The 12,314-nt window shown below is 47.6% G+C and overlaps 1 protein-coding gene across 1 annotated transcript; it reads left to right on the top strand.

The window, feature by feature from the left end:
- Window positions 1-2,158: 2,158 nt before the first annotated feature.
- LOC135570615 (heat shock 70 kDa protein) lies at window positions 2,159-5,641 on the top strand. Its single transcript, XM_065016558.1, has 2 exons — window positions 2,159-2,559; window positions 3,523-5,641. The coding sequence occupies exon 2, from the start codon at window positions 3,546-3,548 to the stop codon at window positions 5,478-5,480; it is 1,935 nt and encodes a 644-aa protein (XP_064872630.1). The 5' UTR covers window positions 2,159-2,559; window positions 3,523-3,545; the 3' UTR covers window positions 5,481-5,641.
- The last annotated feature ends 6,673 nt before the right edge of the window (window positions 5,642-12,314 follow it).

Genomic DNA, 12,314 nt, shown 5'->3' with positions numbered 1-12,314 from the left:
AGAGAGAGAGCTAGCTATATTTCATTAGATTTTTTCTTCTTCTTAGTCTACCTTTCACTTAGCTATTGCAGCTAATTTATTCTACCCAAAGAACCTGACTCAAACAGAGAGAAATGCTATTTATGTTAGCTAGCTGGCTAAGGCTATTCAACACTGCAACTCTTCCAAGTCAATGTAAGCTTTTGGTTTTATAAATGTATGGACACCGGGGCCCGCCGGTTTAACTGCTAAACTACTTGCTGTACACTGTAATGTGTGATTGTACACTTGGGATTGGATTGTGGGTTTACTAATGTGTTGGTTCTATTTGGTTTTGTTTTACTATAACCTTGATATGGTGACGATGTAGGTTGTGTAGCGGTTAGTGGTTATGGTGTGACGGTTTGGTAAGGAGAGGTTTTTGTGCCTAGTCACAGATAGCTGTTGTGTTGTGTACTGAAGTCCACAAGTGAAGGAAAAAGCTGAGAGGAGGAAAGCTTGTAGATGCGAGAATTAATTTTACAACAAGTAAAGTGATAATGCTCTATGTGGCTGCTATGAAATTTAACTGTGTGTGTGTGTGTGTGATCAGGGGTGTATTCATTCTGCCGATTCTGTTGCAAAATGTTTCTTAAACAGAACGAAATGGGGCGGGACCAACCTGAATTTATTTGTCCAATAGAAACTTTTGAAATGTTTTGCAACTATTTGGACTAAAGATTACACCCCAGATCAGCTAGATGCAGGCAAGAGTGTGCAAGGTGGGATTGAATGTGTCTCTGCCTGTCACCTTGATCACTCCAATTTGTCTCTCGACCTGTGCACCTACGGTATAAACTTTCATTTCTAGGCTATAGGTTGTAGCAATCTCTTGATTGGTATTGGGAAAATTTGAGTATCATGTAGTAGCCTAAACCTATTGATGTTACATTGAGCTGGGTGAATGGGAATATGAATGACAGTCATCCAATATGCTGTAATCGAAATAAGGCCATGGTAATAAAACAAAATCCTCCATAATTTTGAACGGCACTGCTGGGTATATAGTGTGAAGGGTGTCCTCATCTAGTAGTTGTATTCTGATATGGTAAGGCAACTTAAAGTGCGTGAAATCATAGTATTTTACTGTCAGCCATTGTTGCCATTAATGCTCAATCAGACCACCAGAGGCCATCTTTGAGCACCTCTACACTCATAAGTATCCAGGGCTGAATACTTATGTACATTTTTTATTTAGTTTTTATTTATCTGTTATTTCACCAGGTAAGTTGACTGAGATCACATTCTCGATTGCAGCAACGACCTGGGTAATAGTTACAGGGGAGAGGAGGGAGATTAATGAGCCAATTGTCAACTGGGGATTATTAGGTGACCATGATGGTTTGAAGGTCAAATTGGGAATTTAGCCAGGACACCGGGGTTAACACCCCTACTCTTACGATAAGTGCCATGGGATCTTAATGACCTCAGAGAGTCAGGACACCCGTTTAACGTCCCATCCAAAAAACGGCACCCTACACAGGGCAATGTCCCCAATCACTGCCCTGGGGCATTGAGATAAAAAAAAATAGACCAGAGGAAAGAGTGCCTCCTACTGGCCCTCCAACACCACTTCCAGCAGCATCTGGTCTCCCATCTAGGGACTGACCAGGACCAACCCTGCTTAGCTTCAAAAGCAAGCCAGCAGTGGTATGCAGGGTGGTAAGCTGCTGGCGAAATAAGGTATTTTTGTTTTTATTTGTAATAAATATGAGACAATTAAAAAATATATATGTTTTTGCTTTGTCATTATGAGGTATTGTGTGTTGACTGATGATGAAAAAATGAATAAGGCTGATGAAAAGTCAAGAAAAAAATAATTTCTTTAGCTACATTTTTTTTTTGTAGAATAAAGCTTTGTAATTAACAAGATATCCTCAGGATGGGGATATCAAATTCTTGTTTTTGGAAAAATGTCAAGGGGTCTGAATACTTTGACTGAATGCAATGCATATTTTTTCAAATACTTATCTTAAAAAGCTACTTCATTTGTGTTTTTTGTGCAGTCAAATTCTCTTACAATACATGTTTATTATTCATTAGTGAGAAAAAAATGTATACACTGACATCTCGTGAACTGTTGAGGAACTGCAGTGTGGCCGATAGACTGAAATGTCGACTGAATAAGATTGAACCGGATGCTGTTTCATTTGTGTTGAAATTTGAATCATTAACGGTTTTTGATCATTTTAATCAATACAAATAATGGTTTCACTATTAGTGTGCTGTGTGTGTGCGTTCTGGACAGGTCTCCGCGCCTCTCGAACGCTCTGGAATAACGAGAACGTTCATTTGCATACGCCTGGCAGCCTGCGTCATTGCACAGGAATGCTGCGCTCTCTTGAGCAATGTAGTCGGAGAGTTCGAGAAATGGCTAGAAATCATGAGTGCTATTTTTTAGGCAATGGGGATGGTATATATTCTGGTACCTTCAGTACCAGTACATTCAGATTCAAACATCGACTCAACGAGAATACTAAAGGGAAAAGAAAGCAAGAAAAGAGAAGAGATACGTTCAACAGACCTCTACATTCATAAACTGTAAGTAAAGGGGGAATTCATTCAGGACCCTATTTTTATAATGGCTGTGACAGTTATAAACTTGATAGAAAAACAATGATGCTATGTTGGTTGTGTGGACATAGCTGATTTAGCTATAACATTATGCCAGAATATTTGGTTAACAAATAAAGAAATAATATTATAATGATATAATATTATAATAACATTCATTGGACAGACTATGCCTACATTTATTTTGTAGCATATTATTATTTTATTATAATTAGTTATTTGTTCATTTTAAGAAAATCTGCTCTAATTCTGTGAAGATAACACAATATTATTCAGGAGTGTTCATAGAAAAAATGGAGGCCTGTTGTGAAAATAGTTTCTCTGTAATAGATTAGCAGAAATGATTGTGTCTAACACTAATATATATATATATATGTATATAACACTAATATATAACACAAACATTGACAACAGTGTTGTTTTCAGACCTGGGTTCAAATGCTTATTATTGTTTTTCAAGGACTTTAAAATACCAGTACATTTTGAAATATAAGTAGTTGAATATTGGAATGTGTTTGGAAATACATTTGGAAAGTATTACCATGTATTTGAAAATACTCAAATACACAGACAAGTGTATTTTAAAATTTAAAATATTAAAATATTCCATGCATTTGAACCCAGGATTGTTTGTTCCTAGGTGTATTTGAAATGTATTTGGAGATAAGTATTTGAAAATAGTTAAAATAGTATTTCAATAAAATGATTTGAAAATACTTTAAATAGAAGTGGCCACATTATTTGAAAATACTCAAATACACAGAAAATAAGAATTAGAAATACTTAAATACGCATGTATTTGAACCCAGGTCTGGTTGTTATTCAAGTATATTTATGCTAACATCTCTGTTGGTGGAGATTGTCATTACTTGCACCTAGGTTTTCATAGAATAATATCATTTTCTAAAATATTATTTCATTTATTTGTAGGCAACTAACTCCAAACCATCAAGATGTCATCAGCTAAAGGCCCGTCTATCGGCATTGACCTGGGCACCACCTACTCCTGTGTGGGGGTGTTCCAGCATGGCAAAGTGGAGATCATCGCCAACGACCAGGGCAACAGGACCACACCCAGCTATGTGGCCTTCACAGACACTGAGAGACTTATCGGAGACGCAGCAAAGAACCAGGTGGCCATGAACCCCAACAACACCGTTTTCGACGCCAAACGCCTGATTGGCCGAAAGTTCAACGATCAGGTCGTGCAAGCCGACATGAAGCACTGGCCCTTCAAGGTGGTCAGCGACGGAGGAAAGCCTAAAGTTCAGGTCGATTACAAAGGTGAGAACAAATCCTTCAACCCAGAGGAGATCTCCTCCATGGTCCTGGTGAAGATGAGGGAGATCGCTGAGGCTTACCTGGGCCAGAAGGTGTCCAATGCAGTCATCACAGTCCCTGCCTACTTCAACGATTCACAGAGACAGGCCACTAAGGACGCTGGAGTGATCGCTGGGCTGAATGTGCTGAGGATCATCAACGAGCCCACGGCGGCAGCCATCGCCTACGGCATGGACAAAGGCATGTCCAGGGAACGCAACGTCCTGATTTTTGACCTGGGTGGGGGCACCTTTGACGTGTCCATCCTGACCATCGAGGATGGGATCTTTGAGGTGAAGGCCACAGCTGGAGACACTCACCTGGGCGGGGAGGATTTTGACAACCGCCTGGTCAGTCACTTTGTGGAGGAGTTCAAGAGGAAACACAAGAAGGACATCAGCCAGAACAAGCGGGCTCTGAGGAGGCTGAGGACAGCCTGCGAGAGGGCCAAGAGAACACTGTCCTCCAGCTCCCAGGCCAGCATTGAGATTGACTCTCTTTTTGAGGGCATCGACTTCTACACCTCCATCACCAGGGCTCGTTTTGAGGAGATGTGTTCCGACCTCTTCAGGGGAACCCTGGAGCCTGTGGAGAAAGCCCTCAGGGATGCCAAGATGGACAAGGCCCAAATTCACGACGTCGTCCTAGTCGGAGGCTCCACCCGGATCCCCAAGGTCCAGAAGCTCCTGCAGGACTTTTTCAACGGCCGAGAGCTAAACAAGAGCATCAACCCAGACGAGGCGGTGGCCTACGGCGCTGCCATCCAGGCGGCCATCTTGTCTGGCGACAAGTCTGAGAACGTCCAGGACCTGCTGCTGCTGGATGTGGCTCCCCTGTCCCTGGGCATCGAAACCGCCGGAGGGGTCATGACCGCCCTGATCAAACGCAACACCACCATCCCATCCAAACAGACCCAGACCTTCACCACTTACTCCGACAACCAGCCCGGGGTCATGATCCAGGTCTACGAGGGAGAGAGAGCCATGACAAAGGACAACAACCTCCTGGGGAAGTTTGAGCTTTCTGGGATCCCCCCTGCCCCACGAGGAGTCCCTCAGATCGAGGTGACCTTTGACATCGACGCCAACGGCATTCTGAACGTATCAGCGGTGGACAAGAGCACGGGCAAAGAGAACAAGATCACCATCACCAACGACAAGGGCCGGCTCAGCAAAGAGGATATTGAGAGGATGGTGCAGGACGCTGACAAATACAAAGCTGAGGATGACGCACAGAGGGAGAAGATAGCTGCCAAGAACTCCCTGGAGTCGTACGCCTTCAATATGAAGAGCAGCGTGGAGGACGACAACATGAAAGGCAAGATCAGCCAGGAGGACAAAAAGAAAGTGGTGGACAGGTGTGACCAGACCATTTCCTGGTTGGAGAACAACCAGCTGGGCGACAAAGAGGAGTATGAGCATCAGCTAAAGGAGCTGGAGAAAGTATGCCAGCCTATCATTACCAAGCTGTACCAGCAGGGAGGGATGCCCACAGGTTGTTGTGGAGATCAGGCACGGGCCAGCTCTGGTGACAGCTCCCAAGGCCCAACCATTGAAGAGATTGACTAAAGTCACGGATTTTTATAAAGGACTTTTCAAAATGCATTAGTATCACTGCATACAATTTACTATTCAGGAAATACTTTGTACTTGTAAAAACACACTGTACATCTGTTGATTCATACCATATTGCATTGCTGGACATTGCAAATAAAATGTATTTAAATATGTTTCTAGGTCTGTTGGCTGTTTTCTTGAATTCCTTCTCATCATAACACATTGATTATTTACATTTTTTACACAATACCATGAAATATTGTAAACAAAACTTTGACAGATGGCTAAACCACCAGAGAGAACAAGTGAAGACACCCTAATGGCCACAATGTTTAGCTTATCAACTCTTTATTCTGCGATAACATCTGATACAATCACTATGGTCCTTCTTGGAAAAAGAGGCACAAATACATTTCTGGCACATATATAAAAAACAATTACAGGTCACATTTTTCCTTACTTTGTACTTATTGGTTTCAAGCTCAAAGAACAAAATACTGTATATTTGACTGATTTTGTGTAACGGTGTTCGTCTGTTGTAGAAAGAGAGTCGGACCGAAATCCACCGTAGTGGTTACTCATAACTTTAATGAACAAAGTGACACATGAAATAACTTATAAATACAAAACAACAAACGGAACGAAACCCAATTACAGCCTATCTGGTGAACACTACACAGAGACAGGAACAATCACCCACGAAATACAAAGTGAAACTCAGGCTACCTAAATACGGTTCCCCATCAGAGACAACAAGAATCACCTGACTCTGATTGAGAACCGCCTCAGGCAGCCAAGCCTAACTAGACACACCCCTAATCATTCGCAATCCCAAATCCTATAAAACCCCAATACGAAACACAACACATCAACCCATGTCACACCCTGGCCTGACTAAAATATATAACGAAAACACAAAACACTATGACCAAGGCATGACAGAACCTCCCCCCCCTAAGGTGCGGACTCCCGGACGCACCTCAAAACCATAGGGAGGGTCCGGGTGGGCGTCTGTCCATGGTGGCGGCTCCGGCTCGGGACGTGGACCCCACTTCATTAATGTCCTAGTTCCTCCCCTTCGCGTCCTGGGATAATCCACCCTCGCCGCCGACCATGGCCTAATAGTCCTCACCCAGAACCCCACTGAACTGAGGGGCAGCTCGTGACTGAGGGGCAGCTCGGGACTGAGGGGCAGCTCGGGACAGAAGCAGCTCGGGACAGAAGCAGCTCGGGACAGAAGCAGCTCGGGACAGAAGCAGCTCGGGACTGAGGGGCAGCTCGGGACTGAGGGGCAGCTCGGGACTGAGGGGCAGCTCGGGACTGAGGGGCAGCCCGGGACTGAGGGGCAGCCCGGAACTGAGAGAAAGCCCAGTACTGAGAGAAAGCCCAGTACTGAGAGGAAGCCCAGTACTGAGATGAAGCCCAGTACTGAGATGAAGCTCAGGCAGGTAGTAGGCTCCGGTAGATCCTGGCTGGCTGGCGGATCTGGAAGATTCTGGTTGACTAGCAGATCTGGAAGATTCAGGTTGACTAGCAGATCTGGAAGAGACTGGTTGACTGGCAGATCTGGAAGAGACTGGTTGACTGGCAGATCTGGAAGATTCTGGTTGACTGGCAGATCTGGAAGAGACTGGTTGACTGGCAGATCTGGAAGAATCTGGTTGACTGGCAGATCTAGAAGATCATGGCTGACTGGCGGATCTAGCTGCTCTATGCAGACTGACAGCTCTGGCTGCTTCATACAGACTGACAGCTCCCTGCAGACTGACAGCTCCCTGCAGACTGACAGCTCCTTGCAGACTGACAGCTCTTTGCAGACTGACAGCTCTGGCTGCTTCATGCAGACTGACAGCTCTGGCTGCTTCATGCAGACTGACAGCTCCTTGCAGACTGACAGCTCCTTGCAGACTGGCAGCTCTTTGCAGACTGACAGCTCTGGCTGCTTCATGCAGACTGACAGCTCTGACTGCTCCATGCAGACTGGCAGCTCCTTGCAGACTGGCAGCTCCTTGCAGACTGACAGCTCCCTGCAGACTGACAGCTCTTTGCAGACTGACAGCTCTGGCTGCTTCATGCAGACTGACAGCTCCCTGCAGACTGGCAGCTCAGGCTGCTCCATGCAGGCTGACAGCTCTGATTGCTCCATGCAGGCTGGCAGCACCTTGCAGACTGGCAGCTCCTTGCAGACTAGCAGCTCCTTGCAGACTGGCAGCTCCTTGCAGACTGGCAGCACCTTGCAGACTGGCAGCAGGCTGCTCCTTGCAGAGGCAGGAGACTGGCAGGCTCAGGCTGCGCTGAACAGGCGGGAGGCTCCGGCAGCGCTGTAGAGGAGGAAGGCTCTGATAGCGCTGAACAGGCGGGAGACTCCGACAGCGCAGGAGGGAAGGAAGGCTCTGATAGCGCTGAACAGACAGGAGACTCCGACAGCGCAGGAGAGGCGAGGCTCACTGTAGGCCTGATGCGTGGTGCTGGCACTGGTGATACTGGAGCGAGGACACGCACAGGAAGCCTGGTGCGGGGAGCTGCTACCGGAGACCGGACTGTGCAGGCGCACTGGAGCTCTTGAGCACCGAGCCTGCCCAAGCTTACCTGGCTCGATGCCCACTCTAGCCCGGCCAATATGAAGGGCTGGTATGAACCGCACCGGGCTATGCACCTGTACTGGAAACACCGTGCTCTCCATAGCATAACACGGTGTCTGCCCGGTCTCTCTAGCCCACCGGTAAGCACAGGGAGTTTGCGCAGGTCTCCTACCTGGCATAGCCATACTCCCTTTAAGCCCCCCCCCAATAATTTTTTGGGGCTGCTTTTCGGGCTTCCTTGCCAACCGTGTTCCCTCGTATCGTCGGCTCCTATCTCCGGCTGCCTCTGCTCTCCTAAGTGTCTCCACCTGTTCCCATGGGAGGCGATCTCTTCGGGCCAGTATCTCCTCCCAAGTGTAACAACCTTTACCATCCAACACGTCTTCCCATGTCCATTCTCCGAATAATTCATCCTCCTTTTGCTGCTCCAGCTGTCGCTGCCTGTTATTACCAGCGCCTCTCCGCTTTATCCGCCGTGTCTTTCTTTTTGACTCCATTCGCCTATAGCCCTCTTCGCATTGCTCCAGCGAATCCCAGGCGTGCTCCGGCACTCTCTCTGGCTCGACCGCCCACCTGTCTATTTCTTCCCACGTCGTATACTCCAATCCTCTGCTGTCCATAACGTCCTCCCTTCGCTGCTGCCTGTTAACACGCTGCTCGGTCCGAGTGTGGTGGGTGATTCTGTAACGGCGTTCGTCTGTTGTAGAAAGAGAGTCGGACCGAAATGCAGCGTAGTGGTTACTCATGACTTTAATGAACAAAGTGACACATGAAATAACTTATAAATACAAAACAACAAACGGAACGAAACCTAATTACAGCCTATCTTTTTTTTATTTTTTATAAAAATAATTTATTATCTTCAATACCATTCATTCTTTACAACTCACGACATACATACACAAATAATGGTATTTTAAATAAACTAATTAAACTAAAACATAAACCACAAACAAAACCTCAGGGGAGCATCTTCCCTCCCCGTTACCCTACAAAATACCTCTCCCTATCTCCCCGTCCCTAATCTATCCTCTTACAAATCTAAATGACACCCAGCCCTAAACCCCCCTTCCACCTCTCCCGAGCAGCATGCTGCCCCCACTTCCTCTCCTCCCTCTTCATCCTCCCCCTCAAATCTCCTTCCACTCTCCTCACTATCCCTTCCACCCCCCAATCTTTCCCTGTCTTCACCATGTTCTGCCTTGCTTCCCACAGCCCCCGTTTAAAGAGACTCATGAGAAGCCAGAGCAGAAACCTGTCCCTATCCGTCCCTCTCGCTCTCCCTACACCCCTCTCTAACCTGGCCCACGTCAATACAAAATCCCCCTTTACCAAACCTAACAACACCCGTGCCCTAGCCCATACTACTCCGGCAAAGGCACAGTCCCAAAAGACATGGCGCACAGTCTCCTCCCTGCCACAAGAGGATCTTAGACAGGTGGGGGATTGCACCAAATTATACCGGTACAAGATGGAACGTACCGGCAAACACTTATGAAGGCTCAACCAATTCAGGTCCTTGAGCCTGTTATCCAGACCCCGCGCCTGCACTCCCTCCCAGACCACTTCCGAGATGCCCACTACAGGCGCCGGACTCCCTGCCTTTCTGACCTCCTCGTACAGGTGCCTGTGATCTAAACCTACTCGGGCAACTTCAACCTCAGGGTGCGCACGCAGCCACTTGGCCGCATGACCAAAGTGCCACGGCAGCTGTTCCGCCCGAGGACCCGTGTTAGACCACACCATTATGCTTCTCGCCTGATACGAGAAAAACACCCGCAGGAGGTAACCGGACGGGTGTATCACTGGCTGAGCAAGCTCCGTTAACAAGAAGGAAACAAAAATTGAGTCCAGCTTGAGGGGGAAATGTGGTACCCCCTACCTCCCTCCCCGATGGGACAGATCATGCGTGCCCTGGCGACCCACTCGCACCTGCCACTCCACATAAACTGAAACACAAGCCTCACTAGAGGCCTCCTCAGACAAGCCGGCAATGGGTAGATGTATGCCAAATACAAAAGAGACGGCAACACATCCACCTTTAGGACCAGGACTTTGCCCATAAAAGACAAATACCTAGCTTTCCACATTGCTAGCTTCCTCTGTACCACTGCGATACGCATGTTCCAGTTTAGCGTCGCTGAGCCGGAGGTCTCAAAATGGACCCCGAGAATCCTCAGGGCCCCCTCACAGAGAGATAACCCCCCAGGCACATCCGTTCTACCGCGCCATCTTCCGAAAAACTTGACACTGAAGACTTTGCATGGTTCAGAACTGCTCCCGACGCTCGGGTGAAATCCCCAAAGATGGCAAGGGACCTTGTCAGGCACGAGTCCTTGCACAACAGCAAGGAAGTGTCGTCGGCGTACTGCGTCATCTTAACACGCAGCCCACCACTTCCAGGGATCAGCAAACCTTCCACCCCTGTGTCTGCCCTAATGGCAGCCCCCAGAGGCTCCATGTACAGAACGAAGAGGAGAGCCGAGAGTGGGCACCCTGCCTGACCCCAGACGAGAGGTCAAAAACATCACCCAAGTGACTATTTACACTAACTCGGCACCCCGCTCCGACATATAATGTACGAATCCATCCTATAAACTTCTCCCCAAATCCTAATCGACCTAACACTCTGAATAAAAAGGATCTATTCACGCGATCGAAGGCTTTCGCCTGATCTAGCGCTGCTACCATTAAAGGCAGACCTCTATCTTCAACCCAAGCGATGGAGTCCCTGATTAACTGTAGGTTCCATCTAATAGAGCGGCCCTCTACCCCGCACGTCTGATCCTCATGAACGACGTAGGGAAGGGCTGTGCGCAACCGGTCTGCTAAAACCTTTGCAAGTAGCTTGTAATCTACACACAGCATGGTCAACGGCCGCCAGTTGCCAAGGTCTGTTACTTCCCCCTTCTTATATAAAAGTGACAGCACACCAACAGCCATTGATCCCCCGGGACCCCGTCTCAAGGATGGCCTTCAAGACTTCGAGGACCACTGGTCCAAGTATACCCCAAAACTTGAGATAAAACTCAGCCGGCAGCCCATCTATCCCAGGCACCTTCCCTTTTCCCATCCTCCTAAGAGCGCTCTCAACCTCTTCTAGTGAGATCTGGGCCTCCATCACTTCTCTAATGTCCTCTGGCAACCGCCTGGACAAGTGTTCTAAAACACATTTCCCTGCTCTACATCTATTTCCCTTTCCTTAAATAAACCTTGGAAATGATCAGTTGTCACCCTGACCATATCCTCTGGTTCTCTAACTATACTACCATTTTCTTCCCTAACACCATGCATTACCTTCCTACTCTGTCTTGCCCTAACCAACTTAAAGAACATAGCAGAACAAGTCTCATTATGTTCTAGAAAGCCACTATGCGCTCGCTCAAGGAAAGCTCGAGCCTTCCGCTCCTGCAACTCCCTGAGCTGCGCCTTTAGGGTTGCGGATCTCTCCCAGTCAAACGACCCGCCGAGGTTGCCTGCCTCGTATTCGAGTTCAATTAACCTCTGGATACGATCCACCTCCCTCCTCTCCTCCCTTTTTTTTCCTCTTGCAATACCCTATTATAAAAGCCCTAATCCTCACCTTAACTAATTCCCACCACTCTAACACCCCCTCACATGGACCGGAGGCCCTCAAGCCTCCAAAAGAAACCATAAAACCCGTCAACAAAAGCCTGCTCCTCCAGCACATCCCGATCTAGCTTCCAGTACCCTCTACCAAAGAGGCAGACTGGCGACCCCACCTGCAGGAGCACCCCGTCGTGATCCGAAAAGAAAACAGGCAACAGCCGCCCAGACAACTTACCCAAAGACCTGGGTACAAAAATATAGTCGAGCCTCCGCTCAACCCCCTGGAGTTACGCCATGTAGGACCGTCCATTTTCGGAGTAGTGTGCAGACCACCATCTACCAGACCATGGCAAGCCATTAGCCTGGCAATGGCGCCCGCACTGCTATCCCCCTCTTCCTAAATCTGTATTAAAATCCCCCTATCACTAATTTCCTATTTGTGACACACAGGGCGTCAGACAGTCCACCATCTCCCTTCTGTCTGCCACCACCTGTGGCCCATACACCACCACTAATCTAAATTTACAATCCCTTATCGTGACATCCACCCCTATAACCCTCCCCTGCATTACCACAAAGGAATCCTCCACTTTTACCTCCCTGTGCCCACACAAAATCCCTACCCCGATGAGTGCACCCCCCAACACCCCAAACCGACTCCCCCTTGTCCCACTCCCTCTTAAACCTAATAACA

The sequence above is a fragment of the Oncorhynchus nerka genome, unplaced genomic scaffold, assembly GCF_034236695.1.
Source record: "Oncorhynchus nerka isolate Pitt River unplaced genomic scaffold, Oner_Uvic_2.0 unplaced_scaffold_29___fragment_2___debris, whole genome shotgun sequence".
Classification (NCBI taxonomy): domain Eukaryota; kingdom Metazoa; phylum Chordata; class Actinopteri; order Salmoniformes; family Salmonidae; genus Oncorhynchus; species Oncorhynchus nerka.
This window is presented reverse-complemented; position numbering and strand designations above follow the sequence as displayed.

Excerpts from the sequence above, each read along its gene's own strand:
- LOC135570615 (XM_065016558.1), top strand. The coding sequence starts at position 3,546 with ATGTCATCAGCTAAAGGCCCGTCTATCGGCATTGACCTGGGCACCACC.